General features: G+C 44.8%; 1 protein-coding gene across 1 annotated transcript; it reads right to left on the bottom strand.

Annotated features, from left to right (window-relative positions):
* Positions 1-17,669: 17,669 nt before the first annotated feature.
* Positions 17,670-19,113, bottom strand: LOC135389006 (uncharacterized protein K02A2.6-like). Its single transcript, XM_064618914.1, has 2 exons — positions 19,008-19,113; positions 17,670-18,088 (listed from the first exon to the last, which is right to left on the bottom strand). Exons 1-2 carry the CDS (start codon positions 19,111-19,113, stop codon positions 17,670-17,672), a joined length of 525 nt encoding a protein of 174 aa, XP_064474984.1.
* Positions 19,114-19,397: the final 284 nt, after the last annotated feature.

Genomic DNA, 19,397 nt, shown 5'->3' on the forward strand with positions numbered 1-19,397 from the left:
CACCTTCTCTGACGGCCAACGGCAGACCCTGCGAGTGCTTGAAAACGTCCCGCGGCATCGTTTAGTTCTTTAGTTCATCCAGTTCTCTTCCTTCACACCTTCACACAGTCCACTCGAAGCTCTCCCTACCCGCGCTTTTTCTTAAGCGCATGCGCTGTGGACTAGCACCTTCTCTGACGGCCAACGGCAGACCCTTCGAGTGCTTCAAAACGTCCCGCGGCATCGTTTAGTTCTTCAGTTCATCCGGTTCTCTTCCTTCACACCTTCACACAGTCCACTCGAAGCTCTCCCTACCCGCGCCTTTTCTTAAGGGCATGCGCTCTGGACTAGCACCTTCTCTGACGGCCAACGGCAGACCCTGCGAGTGCTTGAAAACGTCCCGCGGCATCGTTTAGTTCTTTAGTTCATCCAGTTCTCTTCCTTCACACCTTCACTAAGTCCACTTGAGGCTCTGCCAGCTCTGCCTCGCCGCACAGCCCGCGCTCTTCCTTAAGCGCATGCGCTGTGGACGAGCAGCAGTTCTGACAGGCAACTCCGCAACACCAGGCTCTGCGAGTCCTTCAAAACGACTCGCGACGTCGTTTAGTGTTTAGTTCTTTAGTTCATCCAGTTCTCTCCCTTCACACAGTCCACTTCAGCGCAGCGTCACAGCCACTCAAGGCCACAGCGTATGCGCCGTGGTCTCCCGCCCTTCTTCATGCGCGCATGTGCTTTGTTAGCTTTTCAAAACGTTCGTTAGATGGCGCAGATGTCACACTTGGAAGCGTATCAAAGCGTATGCGTTGTGCATGGCGTTGTGGGTGTCAAGGCCCAATGAACTGAATTGAGGAACTAATGTTTTGGTTGTTGTTGAACTAGTTCGTTCAGTTCACCCGAATGACTAGTTCAGTTTGAAGGGTTCGTCCACGAACGACACATCACTAATCCACGGTTGTGGCTGCTAGGATTTTGGGGTTCCTGTGCTGATTTTCTCTCCGAAAAACGAATTTAGAAAACATCCACAATAAGTAGCCTTGGGCAACAAAGGGCTAAGAGCCGATACCCTTAACGACTTGAAACATGACTTGCCGCCTTTCGAGGCCGATTGCTACTTCTTCATTGTTATCGTCGTCTTCCTCTGATAGTAGTAGGACGAGGAAGATTCCGACAACCACAGATATTCCGTGCATGCCTGATTTAGAAAGATACTGAGAGCCAAGATATTTTGTGCACCCATCGCCAAGGAGGAGCGGATGCGCATGAAGGGGCTTTCCTTCTCGCTTTTGGACGTGGAAACAACAGACATACACATAGGATGCACTCTAAACTTTGTTTTATTGAGAATTGTCAACTGTGTTTCCAATCTGTGTGAAGGAGAAAAACCCAGCTGAAAAAAACTTCAATGATCTGAAATAGAAGAAACACACAAGACAGTACACATTTCTACAATACAAAAATATATATTTATTGTATGTGTAACAAATCTACTAAACATTCTTGAATCAGACCCCTAATGATGTTTGGATCTGAAAGAAAACATAAAATCCACATTTGTCACATTTCTTACTACACCTGATAACTCACTGCAGCAGCAATGAGCTCAAGGAGAAACGATTATAAGTAACAACCAAAATCTCATTCACTAATACATACACTGTAGGGGCAGGCTTTGATAATTCGAAAACAAAGACGGCAACGATTAATATAATCTGCACTTCCATACAATAATACATGCAGTGATGCAGTCTTGCTATATGTGAACGGCAAATTCAGATTACTATCAATCGTTTGACCAAATGAGCAGATGAGAACGGATCGAAGTTATCCACAGAGTGTTTGCTTTGCAAGCAAGCATGGTGTGCATCCTGAACCCAGTGTATTGCTTCATGGAGGGAGGATACCGGTTACACCTCAGTGTATCATCTGCCAATGGGATCATGTGCCATGCAAGTCTGTGGCAAAGATCTTGATGATTTTCATTCAGGCAGGCTTTGGGCAGGCTTTGATAATTTGAAAACAAAGACAGCAACCATTAATATAATCTGCACTTTCATACAATAATACATGCAGTGAGGCGGTCTTGCTATATGTGAACGGCAAATTCAGATTACTATCAATCATTTGACCAAATGGGCAGATGAGAACGGATCGAAGTTATCCACCGAGTGTTTGCTTTGCAAGCAAGCATGGTGTGCATCATGACCCCAGTGTATTGCTTCATGGAGAGAGGATACCGGTTACACCTCAGTGTATCATCTGCCAATGGGACCATGTGCCATGCAAGTCTGTGGCAAAGATCTTGATGATTTTCATTCAGGCAGGCTTTGATAATTTGAAAACAGACAGCAACGATTAATATAATCTGCACTTTCATACAATAATACATGCAGTGATGCGGTCTTGCTATATGTGAACGGCAAATTCAGATTACTATCAATCGTTTGACCAAATGAGCAGATGAGAACGGATCGAAGTTATTCACTGAGAAAACCGCCTGTGTTTGCTTTGCAAGCCAGCACGAGTAGTATACGACTTGTGTTAAATACAGGCATACCTAAACTACAGCACCCCCTGCCCTGAGCCCTGCGCGTATTTTTCCCAGCGCGGCGAGTCCCTGCGCGTTTTTTTCCCTGTGCGGCGCGTGTGTGGAGGCTTGTCCGCGCGATTATAACATGCAGAGACATGCAAAAAAGGGTCATACACAAAAAGTACAAGTCAAAATATATTTATTAATGCCAATCAAGTTGCCAGTTGTAAAGCCAATAGTTCTGGGAATTGTGCCAATTGTGATGCCAATCAGGTGAAGGAGAAAAACCCAGCCGAAAAACCTTCATGACCTGTAATAGATGAAACAAAAACACAAGACAGTACATGGGGATAATATACAAAATTCATTATATCCAGTCCCTAGATTCTGAAAGAAAACATAAAATCAACATTCGTCAAATTGCTTACCTATTGGTCACTTACAGACCCCCACACCAGCGACCTGAAAGACGACTTATCTTTATATGACACTATATTCGCACTGAATAATACATACAATATTGTGGCCACACAGGATAATCTGGAAAACATACATTTCATCATCACATTGCCATTATAGCAACAATAATATCAACTCCACTAATACATACATGATGCTGGTGGACCCCAAGCGTCTGAAAGAGAATCTCATTTAATATCATATTCTATTTTCAATAATACATACAATATTCTGGCCATATGGGATAATCTGGAAAATATACAATTCAATATCATCACAATGACGTTATAGCAACAATAATATCAACTCCAATAATACATACACTGTGGTGGTGGTGGACCAACCATCTGAAAGAGAATCTCATTTATTATCATAATCGTATCCTGTAACTTTTACTCACATTCCTGGTGATGTGCTCGTTCTTCTCTAGTTGCTAAAAAGATACATGCAATTAGTAATAACTAAACTTGGTCATATGTTAGTACATACAAGACCAATCGGTAGCTCCAGCAAAATCGTCTCAAATGGAAGTCATATATTAAAGTCAAAATTAAACAGATTTATTACATACATCTTGGTGGAGGTGATTCATGATCTAAAACAAGAAGCGCCCTCTCCCTTTGCCGCGAAAACCAGTTTTCGCCAGTTGCTCCGGAGAATTGGGGTGGAAGGATCGGTCAAGCGAGGAGCAAGGTTTCCCCTCAACCGTTCGATTATGTCTTGCGGCGAAATGTACATTCAATTCCCGCGGTAATTGTGACTCTATTGCGGTGAGTTCATTGTGTTCATATTTGATGCGTGCGTTGATGTGTCGGAACAGATTGTTATTATTCCAGAGAAAAAAAAAAAAGAGCCTCTGCCAGAGAAAAAAAAAAAGAAAAAGAGAAGACAAAAACAAATGACACGGAGTGCTTCTTCGTGTTCTCTTTTGTACTTTTGGATTCATTTTGTTGTGTGCAGACTTGCCTAAGCCGTTCATTAACACAGACGGCAATCTTTGTGTGGTCGCACTTTACATTTTTTACATTAGCCATGACCACAGCAACGTCACTAAGCTCCCTTCTCATCGGCCTCTGGTAACACAGTGTCAGTTGATCAGACGGGATCCCCAGAAATGTCAGGTGCTTCCGGAGGGTTCTCTGCCACTCATTTTTATGTGCATTTCCCAAGCCAAAAAGTAGAACGACCACTGTGCATTCGGTCTTGTTATTTAGTGGCCAGTCTGCGTATATTTGAAAGAAATAAAGCAACAGGGTCATCAAAACTAAAAACGCTCCGTTGTAAGACTGTCCCAGAAGCGAGAGAAGGCAAACGTACAAAATGACAAGATATCACATGCTGACAAAAAGACTGCCACTAAAGACTGACTCAGCGTGAACATTTATTAATAGTAAACCATTGGCCAAAGTCTACAGTAAAAAAGGGAGTCTAAAACTGGATTGACTTTGCTGCCAAGCAGGCGTCTTGTGTTTTGACTGATGAATGTTGTATTGGCAGCGGGGTGTTGAAGGCCACATTATTCCTTTCTTCCAACGAGAGATTGTTGGTGCTGCAGCGCTGCCTTCAATGACTGACTCACTGTGACTAGAAAATAGGACAAAACATGGCAGAAAGCATTATGTAGCCTGCTATTTCTAGCTAGTTCCTTTAGTGGCTACACACGCTCTTTCACGGGATGCCTGCCTGGCCACATAAGAGCAAAGACGGTATCAACACTTATCTGATTGATCCAAAAAGAAAAAGATGCTGCAGGTACAAAAATTACAAGACGGTTACAGCCACATAACACGAATTTCAGCGACAGCTGAAAATTGCGGTCATTGACGGGAATTGTCCCTAGGTCAGCTGGTCATTGACGGGAAGTGTCCCTAAAAAGCCATGAATTTTGCGGAAATATGGCCACGTTATTGCTGCCGAACCAGTTCCGCACCTCGCTAGTGCCCTGCATTTACAAAAACGGGCTTTGTAATTCAATACTGAACATACAACAGTGCGACAGTTGGTCAGTAGAAGCAAGAATGCGCTAAGAACGCCAAATAGAGAAGAAGGTAAATAAGTGCAATTAAATGAAAAGCACCCCTACTTGTATTCTTTCGTCAGGCTCTCTTATCTTCATCCTGATTGCTTACCTATGAAGGTTGCACCGTGGCAACCCTCGGTTATGGCTGACGCGATCCGGTCATAAATCACAGCATTCCTTTTTTGGCTTCTCAAAGCACCTAGACTGTCTTCCCACAAGTTTAGGAGCTGCCTGGTCATTGCATCCGACCAGACGAAACGCTTCTTTTTCGTTTGGTTCATCGCAAAATCGGCCGACGACGCAGACGCAGCATTGGAGGCAGCCATCTTGTCTGTCAGTTCAGTCGGTCAACTGATGGCGAAGAGCTCAGATGAAAGTCGACCACAGTTGACGTGTCAACCACGGTTGGCGCTGCAGTGTAACACTCTCAACCGCGGTTGAGTTCAACCGTGGTCGACTCAACCGTGGTTGAGAGCGCTAGTGTAACTAGGGTATTACATTGGTTATAATCTTTGCTGTCAGAGTCGCACACAACTACACACGTCGCCTGTCACAGCCTGATTGTCCTTGTGTCCCATTGTTTTTCCCGTGCGTCCCTTGTTCTCCTGGGGTCCTCCCTTGACCTTGGGGACTTGCGGTCCCCAAGGCCGATATGAGGCTCGGTGTGCGAGGTATGCGCTCGGTGCACAACATATAAAAGGTGCGGTGGGAGGTTTAGTAGTCCCGTGAACCCGTGGGTAACCACTGGCCTCCTCAATTCCATTCGTAGGAGGAATAATCTCTACAAGAAGTTAAAAAGATACCCTCATGACAATAACCTTAAGAATCGATACAAGAATTTTTCAAATAGTTTAACCACTCTTAGGGTCGCTAAAAGGGAATATTACTTTGGTGAAATTGAAAAATATAAAAGCGACCCCAGGAAAAGTTGGAGGGTCATCAACAATTTTCTAGGCAGAAATAAGGCACATGCTTTCCCCCCAGAAATGTCCTCGGGTGAAAATCTTTTAAAAGGTGACAGTGAAATCGCCACTGCTTTCAGTATCCATTTCGCTACAAGACCCAGTCAGACTTGCGCAACTTCGCCATTTGTACCTCTGAGTAGGCGTCATCATTCTTTCTACTTGCGACCCACGTCCCCTGAGGAGGTAGCAAACGTGATATCAGATCTGCGTAATACCGCTCCTGGTCTTGATGGTATTTGCTCAAGTCAAATCAAACTTGTAAAGCACACTCTTGCTCCCGTATTAGCACACATTTTTAACCTCATGTTTAAGACCGGCACTTTCCCTACTCCTTTAAAACTTGCTAGGATTACACCAGTCTACAAAAAAGGCAAGCCTACCCTTATCGATAACTATCGTCCCATTGCCATCCTGCCATTTTTTAGCAAGGTCTTCGAGAAACTTCTTGTGATTCGTCTCAATAATTACATTGAGAAGTTCAATCTGCTCACGCCGAGCCAGTTTGGGTTTAGACGCCACTCGTCCACTGAATATGCTGTACTTGAACTTACTAACAAGATCAGAGGTGCAATTGACTCGGGCCAAGTGACCGCAGCTGTTCTCATCGATTTAAGCAAGGCATTCGACACTATTGACCATACCATTCTTTTGTCTAAATTAAATAGCTATGGCATTTGTGGTCCTGCTTACACACTTATATCTCACTATCTGTCCAATCGCTCGCAGGTGGTTACAATTAATGATGAGTTGTCTTCACCCGTAACGACTAATAGATGTGTTCCCCAGGGCTCTATTCTAGGTCCCCTACTGTTTTTACTATATGTTAATGACTTACCTAGCTCCACCATTCACTCACAGTGCATTTTATACGCTGATGACACCACCATCTTCTTAGCTGAAAATGACATTAATTCATTGCAGGCTAAACTAAATGAGGACCTTACTAATGTTGTTGACTGGTGCCGCACCAACAAGCTAACTATTAATAATAAAAAAAACTGAATTCATTCTCTTCCATAGCCCTCAGAGGATACTACCGCTGCTGCCAACTTTAACGCTAAATGGTAGCTCTCTTTTACCTACTGGCGAGGTAACGTTCCTGGGAGTAACGTTAAATACCCATTTCAAGTTCACATTACACATCTCAAACATATGTCGTCGTGCGGCTTACGGCCTTCATGCGTTATCTAAGGTCAAATATTTTTTTCCACTCCATACACTTGTGTCATTATATTACGCTTTCATACATTCCCACCTCTCTTACTGCATCACATCATGGGGATCCACATATATCTCTCGTCTCTCGTCGCTTACAAAGAAGAGCTATTCGCATCATTACATTCACTCCCACAGTATGCAGCAGTCGCCACCTCTTCATATCACTGCGTATTTTGCCACTCATGCAGCTGTTTCATTTCCGCGTTCTACTGCTTCTGTACAAGCATTTGTCAGGTGTCTTCAACAATCAGTGTCTTGCAGTAGTCGTTCCATCTAGATCACCTCGCTCCGGTAATTTTCTCCTGCCACGCACAACAACCAACTACGGGAAGCAAACATTCACCTTCGTTGCTGCCAAACTATGGAACGCCTTGCCCCGATAACCTAAAGTCAGTATGTTCGTTCCATCGTTTTCGGATCATCTTAAGGAACCATTTCATGAATTAGTTACTCATATTCATACACATTCTTTTCATGCACGCTTTTTCAACTATTTGTCTTTTTTTCTCCCATGGGTTTTTTCGCCTACGCTGTTCGCCTTCATAAACGTCACAATTTTGCTGAATCTCTGTTGTTTTTATTTCTTATATTTATTTAATTTGTTTGTTCTTCTTTTTCTTTTGTGCGTATTGTGCTTTGTCCCATACTGTGACAGTACATCGTTATATTGGATACCTTGTTCTGATGTTGTCGCCACATATGATATGATATTCAGATTGTTTCCGGGAGGCCCCACCTCTAGCTATGCTACGGGGCCCCCACTGTGTACTATGTATTGCAAATACTACTAATAAAATTGAATTGAATTGAATTGAGGCAGTATCCTTCAACGCGCGTATGAGGGAGGACCCCGCAAACCAGGGTGTTGAACAGAAAGGTTTTCCATTTTAGCTCAAAGTGGTTCAGCTCTGGAGTAAAACAGTAAAGGTTCGAAGCCGGTTCCGTTTCACATGGTGTAAGGATCATTGAGTGTAGTGAAAATAATCCCCTTTATTCTTTCCAACAGAAAAAGAGAGATTAGAAGGTCCTACCATGCGGCTCATAAACCAATTTGCGTGAGTGTGTGTCATCACGGCTTGTGCTGGTGCTGCAGTCAGCAGATCATCTGCTTGGTGTGAGCAAAACAGTGCGGTCAGTTGGAGTGATTAGAGTGATCGTTGTCATGCAAAGTGGGCATGCCACAAAGCCATGTATCCCGTGGGAACATAACTCGATGGGGAAAGGGTGGCGAAATCACTTTTCACAAGTGTCTGCTGACAGAGAAATCATTTGATTGTGAATGGTGTTTTTGTGTTATAAATCGTTTTGATCGGACAAACGGAAAGATTCTCTGACATTGCATTTGTGAAATGACCATGGGTCTTTGCACCGCATAGATATTGCTTTGCGGTGACAGTCAACCTGATCTGGCCGTGGAAGAACCCACGAAAGTATTCAATCTGAGATCTGACATCATTTTCTGGTATTGAACATTTCCATTCTGATGTACCATGGTGACTAAGAGCTGATACCCTTAACGACTTCAAACATGACTTCCCACCTTTCGAGGCCTATGCTACTTCTTCATTGTTATTGTCTTCTTCCTCTGATAGTAGTAGGCCGAGGAAGATTCCGACAACCACAGATATTCCGCGTATGCCTGATTTAAAAAGATACTGAGAGCCAAGATATTTTGTGCACCCATCGCCAAGGAGGAGCGGATGCGCTTGCAGGGGCTTTCCTTCTCCCTTTTGGACGTGGAAACAACAGACATACACAGGGGATGCACTTTAAACTTTGTTTTATTGAGAATTGTCAATTGTGTTGCCAGTCTGTGTGAAGGAGAAAAACCCAGCTGAAAAAGCTTCAATGATCTGAAATAGAAGAAACGCACAAGACAGTACACATTTCTACAATACAAAGATATATATTTATTGCATGTGTAGCAAATGCACTAAACATTCTTGAATCAGACCCCTAAGGACGTTTGGATCTAAAAGAAAACATAAAATCCACATTTGTCACATTTCTTACTACACCTGACAACTCACTGCAACAGCAATGAGCTCAAAGAGAAACTATTATAAGTAACAACCAAAATCTCATTCACTAACACATGCACTGTACGGGCAGGCTCTGATAATTTGGAAACAAAGACAGCAACGATTAATATAATCTGCACTTTCATACAATAATACATGCAGTGAGGCAGTCTTGCTATATGTGAACAAATGTGTGCAAATTCAGATTACTATCAATCGTTTGACCAAATGGGCTGATGAGAACGGATCAAAGTGATCCACTGAGAAAAGCGCCTGTGTTTGCTTTGCAAGCAAGCATGGTGTGCACCCTGAACCCAGTGTATTGCTTCATGGAGAGAGGATACCGGTTACACCTCAGTGTATCATGTGCCAGTGGGACCATGTGCCATGCAAGTTTGTGGCAAAGATCTTGATGATTTTCATTCTCTGAATGGCCCTTTCCACATGAACTCCAGCAGGTGCTATGTTCTTCGTCAGCAATGCCTCTTGTTCTGTCAACTGTTTCTCCTGCTGAAGGAATGGAGGCAGTACCGCAGTTATCAAGTTGTTTGCACACGTCGAATCGAGGAGGAAGCCTTTGTCCTACTCTGATAAAAAAAAATGACTTTGTCTGATGCTCGTCCTCCATATCCTTTGCTGACGTACGTGATCATCCCAGCCGGAGAGATGCCCACCATATATTCTTATGTGTGCCCATGCTTGTAGTGACAATATGCCATTGCAGCACATTTGAGGTCTACAGGCTTGGTTGCTAGTGCCCCATAAGACCTCAATTATCATCATCATCAGGAATTCGTTTGTTGGTATGTCCGTGCCAGTAGCTTTTCCCTGGATTATGCTCATGCGCCAGTAAAACCTCAATCCCATCCAATCCAATTTTCCCTGGATTAGTTCTCTCTCGGTTTTGATACCATCCATTCACACTATTCAAGTAAACACTTACCACATTGTCCCAATTCCTTTTCTGTGGTCATTATATTGGCCACTATCTAAGCCTGGTGGTGTTCAAAAGTTGCACAATTTGCCTTCATTAAGGAGCGATTTTTTGTGAAACCTGTTCCTCTAACTCTCACCTTGCTTGTGTAGGACGAGTTGCCCACACGTTGCACACCATGTAGCACTGCCTGCAGTGGGGCAAAACCCAGTGTTCTAACGATGTGGGCAACAACTTTAGACTCAAGCCTAGAGTAGCTCAAGACTAGCTTCTCCGGGATAGCATCGTGGTCAGAAATTCTAGACAAAAAAAACTGTCCACAAAGTTGCAAACAGAGAGCGACCTGACCTTGGAACGAGCCGTACTGCTCGCCAAACTAAGGGAAACCGCCGGGCAGCAGCAAGAGAATCTGAAACACTCCGCCAACACAGCGTCAGCTGAAACTCTCCATGTTGACAGGCTACAAGCCAAGTCAGAACAGACAAAGAACAACACACCTATGTTTTCTTTCTTAGCACTGTAGTCACAAAAACAGTCACAGCTCTTTTTAAACCAATGGCACATAAGACCCTTCTTGTCTTAAACCAGCATAGAACATGCAAACACAGCACGGAAAATAAATCACGTGTCTTGGCACTATTTGGCCTTAGTCGCTCTTAGACGGCAAGAGTCTTTACCTAATTCTTCAACTGACAAATAAGAACTTGTGTGCTACATTTTCCATGTTGTTCACCCTAGGGAAAACATAACAAGTTTGATGTTCCACCTAAAGTATAGTTAGAAGAACAGCATGACCTCCTTGGAAGTGTTCATCTGTATTAGCCTAAAAACCGAAACCTCCGTCGTCTATAAATTGCGTGTTTATAACACGGAGAACTATACTTTATGATTCTTTTCACGTGATCTGCTCTACGTCTGATGATTATCTGTTTGAAGTGAACGAGACTGACGTAACCAGGCATACTCGGCTAACAGTGAGCGTTCACAGCACGATCACTTATCGTATCACGTATGATCACTAACGATCACGTATGAGAAACGCAAGAAACTGCAGACACAAACTCCAAAACAAAGCACCGCGGTTTCCGAAAGTAGCGTCTGCAATAATCTTCTCCGTCGCGCGCTAATCGGATTAGCGCGGGTCGAAGTAATTACAACGCACGACAAAGATGTGATATATTGGGTATACTTTTTATTCCTGCACATTTTAACATTTAGAAATGCACGTACAAGGATCATTTTGTACAAATAATGGATTACAAGTTCATGCTGCTGTCACAACCACATGTACGCAATCCCAGGCTGTGATTGGGTAGGGCTCGACGTCACGGCACACGTCACTTGCAGATGTTTTAATTTATGCGCGGGCGCTTCTTCGGTTTAGCGCTTGCCGTGTCATCATCATGTCCTCGACCGGCGATGGCGAAAAGTTGCTGCTGGTCGTTCGTTCGTGCGTGTTGGGCGCCAACCCTTGCCCGCGACCCCTACAGAGTTGTTGTTGGTGTTGCTCTAAATAGCTCGGTGGAGGCGCTTCACTATAGGGAGGCGGTGGAGCCTCCGGGCCTCCCACCACGAACACTCGAATATGGGACCCCTCAGGTAATATGGGACCCCTTCTTTTTGGCCGGGCGCAAATGAATACAACATTTTTGGGGGAATGTCACCAGAAGTGTTTTGCAGCCTTGGAGTTTGCCTTCTCCTCTGTCTTCTTTGTCCAAGGGCCAGTGCTAACATTATCTGTACTGACACTTTTCTGTGGCAGAAGCTTTGCAGAATGACTCAACAACTTCTTCCTTTCATATTCGACTTCAACAGTTCCAAGTGGTTTTCCTCTTCCTGTTATAGGATTCTTTCAGTCACGGAGACACAAATTCTTGGTGTCAGGCTTGTCACCTCCTACTGGAGAGACGTAAGTTGGTCACAAGCTCTGCCGTGCCCCATAAAACGTCTTATACAAAATATCTTCCACATATTGATGTCCCGATTAAAGTCTGTTAATTGAGGTTGTGTTATTCAAAATGCTTCTTATGATGATCAGGGAAAAAAATTGGGCCCATTCGTAGTTGCACTTTGGCACCAGACACGCACGTGCCGTCTTTTCCTGCTTGCTTATGGGAGTTCCGAGTGGCCAATCATGAATGTGGCTTGCCGCAGAAACCCCCTCGCCTGTTGCTTTATCCAGCTTTATTGTCCGCATACTTATCTCCATACTAAAGTCGATTGCCGAAGGCAAGGGAAATACACATCGTGCACTATTTGCATGTTTCAGACAAATTTTATTTTGTTCACTGAGGGTCCGAAGTTGGGGAAATCGGTACATGTCAAGTTCACACCGCCGCAGCCAGAAACACAGACAAAAGGCACACACAAAATGCAGTTCGCAGTTCGTCCTGTTTTGTGTGTGCCTTTTGTCTGTGTTTCTGGCTGCGGCGGTGTGAACTTTATTTTGTTCCATCTATATACATATATACAACATATAACATTCATGCTCAAACAATTACAAATATACAAACAATTATACATACAAATATTGACATATTTGCACTTTCTTCTCATGCGGAGCTGCTTCCTCCTCCGCCGCCAGCAGTGCTTTGATGTGTTGCCTTGTGTGGATGTACACAGCCTTGCTGACGACGAAGGCGCCACAAGTTGGACACGTCTCGAGTACGTGCCCCGATGGTGCAGTTACGACTTCCGCTTCTTGCCCCACCGCCGCTCTTTGGCTCATCTGTGTCAGACGAATATCGAGGAACCGGTTGGCCCACGGGTCCCCGCGCACTCCCGGAGGCTCCACGCCCCAGGGTTCTTCAGTCCACGCGAGGACTGTGACCCTGCCCTGCTCCCTTTGCACCAGCATCCCGTCGTCCCGTCCTTCAGTTGCAGCTCCTGTCTCAGCGGCTGGGCTTTGTCCACTGTCTTGATCTACTGGTTGGAGGCGCCAACATGGAACAGCGGAACAATTAGTACTCCGCAAAAAATAAAAATAAAAAATAATAATGTGTGCACCGTAAACATTCCTGTCTCATATTTTTTGTTTCTTTTCACAAGAACGTGCAAGTTTTCTCCTTCCGCAAAAGACACATCCTTTCTTGACGCACACATCTGCGGAAGGGGGAAAGGTATCCAGCTTACATGCGAACAAAAGTAATATTCCTGGCAATTTCCATCTTCATTCTTTCCTACAAACCCCGTAAAAGTTTTTGGGCAAAGAAAAATTCTCCTTCAGGTACAATGGGGGTCCGTCCAACTTATTACAACGAGATAGAAGGTTGGCACAGCTGCTAAAAAGTCATAACCTAGGAGCGCGAACAGTCCAACACAGAGCGGGCATGGACAGGCGCTTTTTCATGTATATAACTTATTTCAGCTTATGCAGGTTGCATGGGCCGAGCACTATGCATTGGAAAATACAAATTAAATGCGTAGTCACTCTCTGTATCGGCGAGGAACGACGAGAGTCACCAGGTGAGGAAGACGTGGTTTACCAGAGCGCATGTATGTCTATAGCTTAAGTGGTGAGCCCCTTATATATGGTGAAGAAACGTGTAACATGGAGGAGGGAGTGGGGGAAAGAGGGCGTAGGGGAGAAAGGAGGTAGAGGATAGATCTCTTCGCATGCTGGCGTGTGGTTCTCCTTTATTTCTTTTTCTTATTTTGCATGCTGGCCAGTGTCATGAAAACCAAGGCCACACCCACTACACCAATCCCTCAGGGTAATTAATTCTACATACTCAATTAATTCTCAATAGTTCCGGTGACGGAAACTCAAGACGCTCAGAAGACCGCGGACCAAGGGACCAAAAGGTCAGAAAGCTGTACTATTGAAACGCAGTAAGAAATTGTTGCAGTTAAAGTTAGGAAAATTACAACTGTTACATAAAGTAATCCCACAAAGTTGAGTTCAGGTCATGTGTTGGGAGATAATGTAGGAAATAAAAACATTGTTAAAAAAAACAAATTTCTGATCCTGTCCTATATGGTTTATGTGTCAGTACATTGGCGTCCCAATGGGTGTACGAAAAAATCAAATAAAAATGGTATCGGAAAATTCAGTCCCAGAAAACATGGTCGCAAGCTTCTTGCAGACCAAGAACACAGGGAGGTAGTTAGTCGATGACATAAATCGCAGCCAACACATCACCGAGTGTTTCCATTTGCCCTCCCGATTAGTTGAAATTGAAATTGGGAGGCATTGTCTTGCTTTTTTTTTTCTCTCTCTCTCTCTCTCATATGTTAAAACACAATAAAATATGGATGCCATTGAATGCGTACCATAAAAGCGATATGATTTGTTCCACACTAACGACAAGCTGGATTGGAGGTCACTCTGCGAATAGAAAAGAAGAAAAAGTATAATCCGTGTATATATCTAAGTATTGTCATGACAGATGGTTGATGCAGCGTCATACCTTTGCTGTTGAGCACAACTGCATTGAGCAGATCGAAGTCCCTCGATGGCGGCACCTCGTTCATCAGCGTTCTCGTCAGTTTTTGGCCTTTGTACGATCATGGGGGGATCAAGAAACCACGTACTGCTGTTTTCCTTCGCAATTTTGTGTTCCAGAGGCCTACCACGATGAGTCCACACTTATTGTGGTCCGTGTTGTGATCTCGGTCGACGGTCAACCGACTCCGGAAGAGACAGACAGTAACTATAAAACAACTTTAAGTGACCAACCATGTTGCTCCAGGAAGTGTCATCATTCTCTATACGTTGAACAGAGATTTTGTCACTAGCAAAAATGACAGACAAAACTGTCGCTGTGTGGTGTGCAACTGCCCCTGTACCTAGTACTGATGCCTTTCCGTTAAGAGCAGGTTGGCATGACCGTCGGTGGTGGAAACCTATATTTTTTTTCGCAAGTACTGCATCTGCAGGGGAAGGTGACTGCACTGAAAAAGGGCACTTACGGTAACTTCAACGACCATGTCACCACCACCAAGTCTATCAGGGGTTACAGCAAGGAATGCAAACTCCCGGTCAACGAAGTTGAAATATATTTATTAACGCCAATTGTGAAAAAACCTTCAGGGCCTGTAACAGAAGAAACACAAGACAGTGCATGTAAAGAATATACATGTTTATTAACCTCCAAATATTTCGTTCAATGTATCTGCAATAACCCTTTTTATAAATTCTTTCATTTCAGACCCTGAAAGTGTATACATATATACAAGGTGTCCCAGAAAACGTGTCATTGAATTATAATAAAAAAAGTACACCACCTAGGGTCATGCGGTCAACGGCATTTGTTCTTACTGGGCTTTTGCCACCTCCTCATGTGAATGTCGTGTATTGTAAGTTTAATTATGTAAATTTTTGCGAGCTTAAGTCGGAAATTTGTCTAGTACATGTCACTTTTTTACCCCACCAATGTGAAGAGCGTGTCTAATGATACTTGACAGGGATATTCAGGAACTATTCTATCAGAAAAAATCGCCGAACATCATGCTCTACGGAGGTCGCACAGAATAGCGCACGATCAATTTTTCAGCGCAATCTTTGTCAGTCCGACGAAAGGAGGTTGGAAACCCAGCCCTACCCGACATTGCAGAAAGAGAGAAAACAGGCATGGCTAATCACGATTTTTGCTGGGATAATGCTTTCCCTCTCCCAATTTTAGGAACTGTTACTTTTTCTACTATCACTCTGTGGGCTGGCTTCGGAACCTCCTTTCGTCGCATTGAGAGCGATTGCGCTCAAAAAGTCATCGCGCGTTATGGTCCGGTGCCCCGAAAAGCATGATATTCGGCTATTTTTTCCCGATGGGATAGCTCGTGAATATCACTGTCAATTATCATGAATTTGAGTGAATTCGGCACGCTCTTCATATTGGTGGGCTAAAAAATTGACATTTAGTTGGCAAATTTCAGAGTTCAGTTCGCAAATATTTACATAATTAAACTTGGTCTGTACATGACATTCACATTAGGAGGTGGCAAAAACCTAATAAGAATAAATGCTGTTGACCGTATGATTCTAGGTGGCGTAGTTTTTTTTAGTATAATTCAATGACACGTTTTCTGGGACACCCTGTATAGTATATGTATATGTAATATGTGTGTATGTAATATATGTATAAGTGTATGCGCTCGCAACATGCTTGTACCTCTTGCCCAGTTTCATGAGATAAGTTTCACCCTCACCTTAAAAAAAACGGGCTTTGGTTTTCTATGGTGTCATCCTCTTCTGCATCAGCATGTGTGTCTAAAGACTTCAGTGCTGCAAGAGTTATGTAAATTCTTGCGGGCTCCTCAAACTATAAGACAACATCACTCAACTTTGTGGTGTATTTTACATCCAGGGAGAATGCCTTCCATTTCTTGTCAGTAGTATAGAGTCTGGTCCAGACTCGGTGCCTGGTTCGATCCCGTCTGGGCCGACTTCACGGCGGCGAGTGTGTGGAGGGTTGTCCGTGCGCTTATAGCATGCATAGACATGCAAAGAGGAGTCATACACAAAGTACAAGTTGAAATATATTTATTAATGCCAATTGTGCTGGGAATTGTGCCAATTGTGATGCCAATCAGGTGAAGGAGAAAAACCCAGCCGAAAAACCTTCACGACCTGTAACAGAAGAAACACAAGACAGTACATGTAAAGAACATACACGTTTATTAATCTCTAAATATTTCGTTCAATGTATCTGCAATAACACTTTTTATGAACACTTTCGTTTCAGACCCTGAAAATGTGGTGTTCCGATTGATCAGGGGTACGGATGCCAGGTACACGATAAGATTATGAAGGATTTTACTGAGCATTCAGTCATCGCTACATACACACCTCACATGTCGCCATAACTCACACTACGACAACGATCCCCCCTGGCAGCGATGTTGTAGACCATACAATGGAACAATGAAAACGAAACTGAAACTTAACACATGACAATACATGACATCTCCCCCTACTAAGTGAAAACGTAGTCCCTCATCCAACCTGGAGGCTTCCGAGGTCTTGTGTGTTGGTCATGAACTGTTTCGCGATTCCTTGTAGGTATTACGGCCATACGGGAAGAATCCGTGGAATCTTTGTCTGCAACCGTATCTGGTCTTTGTAGAGCTCCCCAGGCTGTGGCTGGAGATATGTGGATTTCTTGCTGGGCAGGGTCCACCTCAGGTTCCATTGCCGCCCATCTGATGCGGTCGAGATGTCTGCGTTGCAGCCTTGTTCCTGTGTCGACAATCCATGATCGCAGCCCATGACGCTCAACAAGGTTCCCTGGTATCCAGGCCGGGATGCCATTAAAATTGCGTATCCAGACCCTCTGCTGCGGTGTCAATGTTCTGGCTCTTGACAAATCCCTGTCTTCGTACGCTGTTCTCCCTTTAAGACGAATCAAGTCCAGACTCGAGGGAAACTCTCGTCCAAACATCCGAACAGCTGGTGTCTCCCCTGTGCTGGCGCTGACAGCTGAATGCTGTTTAAAAAAAACGGGGCAGTCTGCAATCAATCGCCCCTTGAGTATACATCCGAAGCGCCGTTTTTGCCTCGGCAATCATTCTCTCCGCCAGGTCATTGGTAGCCGGGTGATATGGTGCACTAGTCACTAGTAATACCATCGCTCTTGTAGAAGTCCTTAATTTCAGCAGAAACGAAAAGCGCACCATTGTCCGAAACTATCTTTTCCGGGATACTGGAGGTGGAAAAGATCCACCTCAGTTCTCTGATTACAGTCTTCGACGAAGCTGAGTGCACGTTCCTCACTTCAAGCCACTTCGTAAATGAGTCCATCACTACAAGCGCCATGAGGCCTTCCACCGGTCCCGCAAAGTCCAAGGGAAGAACCTGCCACGGTCGAGAAGCTTCTTCGAAATGAGGTACAGGAGCCTTCACCGGAAGCCTGCTGTTTTCCTGGCAGATGTCACAGTCTTGAACCTGACGCTCAGTCTCAGAGTCCATGCCTGGCCTCCACGTGTAGGCTCTGGCGCAGGCCTTGGCAGCAACGATACCTCTGTGGCCTGCATGGAGCAAGTCCAGAGCCTTCCTTCGGGCTCGGGGTGGAATCACTACACGTGAACCTCTTCTTACCCAGCCGTTATGGGTAGACAACTCAAATGCTAACCGAACGTAAGTCCTGAAACGCGATTCTGTAAGCTTGTGCACAGTTCCTGCTTGCGTTGCTTTAAACACATCCGAAAGAACGTCATCTTCCAGAGTCCATCCGGCGTCGGGAACTCGGCGCCCCCATCGCCCGGCAGCAGCCGCAGTAGCCCCCTCCTGCACTCACGGTTGGGTCGCCGCAGGAGGGAGACCCCCACGTATAGCTGTGCGTCGCTTTCCCGTGTCTGGGGAAAGGGGGATCCTGGCGGTTGAGTGGACCCGGAGGTTGTTTAGGACCCTTCGGGGCCCCTCCGGGAAAGCAACACACCGCTTTGGCCCCTGCTTCCCATAGACGGGTGGTCCTGGAAGGGCCGGCCAGGATTATTCAGCGAGTCGCCATCTCCCTTTTCATTACTTTCTCTTCCTTGGTCTCCTTCTTTTCCTCCTTTTCCTCTTTTCACATTCTTTGGTGGCAAGGGTCAACCTTGGGCAGTCTTTTCACTCTCCAGAAGCTGCACTAGGGTATAGTGCAGAGGCAAGTGTTAACGTGTGGGACACGTTCCCTCGTTCGGCTCGATGGTGGGCGACACACCTGCTGCACCGACCCATTTCTTTCCTTGCATGGATTCATCATCAACTGCTCGCACAGGACCAAGGTTTGCACACTGTGCCACATGACCTGCCCAAAATGAAAATGGCAACCTCATTGCTGAGCCATTGGGAACTTGGCTGTCAGTGCCGTCAGTCGACGTAAGTAGTAAGCATAGGAAGGTATCTCATGTATATCTCGTTTTAGGAAGATACTTTAAGCCAAGTGATCGTTGTGACACCACACACCCGGGCACAAGTGGTTTGGAGCCACCCGCGCTACGGCTGTGCGTGGCTTTGCCTCAACTTGGGAGAAGGTTCTGGTAGCTGAGGCAGTGCTGAGTGCTTGGGCCATTATGGCCACTCAGTAGAGGCAATATTCCACTTCGGCTACCGCTACCCCCAGACAGTATCTCCTGAATGACCCGGCCGGGGGAATGGCCTCAGTAACCGTTATAAATAATCTTAAATAGAGGAGGTAAATAACATGCACAGATTGTTGAAAGAAGTACCTTGAATTAGTACCTTGGTTATTCGAAACCTGTGGCACTCTCAGTGGGAAAAGCTTCTCTAATCGTATTTGCTGCACAGGCTGGAGTAACTATTCTTTTGTGCTTTCTAAGTCTTTCCAGACCCATC

The sequence above is a fragment of the Ornithodoros turicata genome, chromosome 1 (assembly GCF_037126465.1).
Source record: "Ornithodoros turicata isolate Travis chromosome 1, ASM3712646v1, whole genome shotgun sequence".
In the NCBI taxonomy this organism is placed as follows: domain Eukaryota; kingdom Metazoa; phylum Arthropoda; class Arachnida; order Ixodida; family Argasidae; genus Ornithodoros; species Ornithodoros turicata.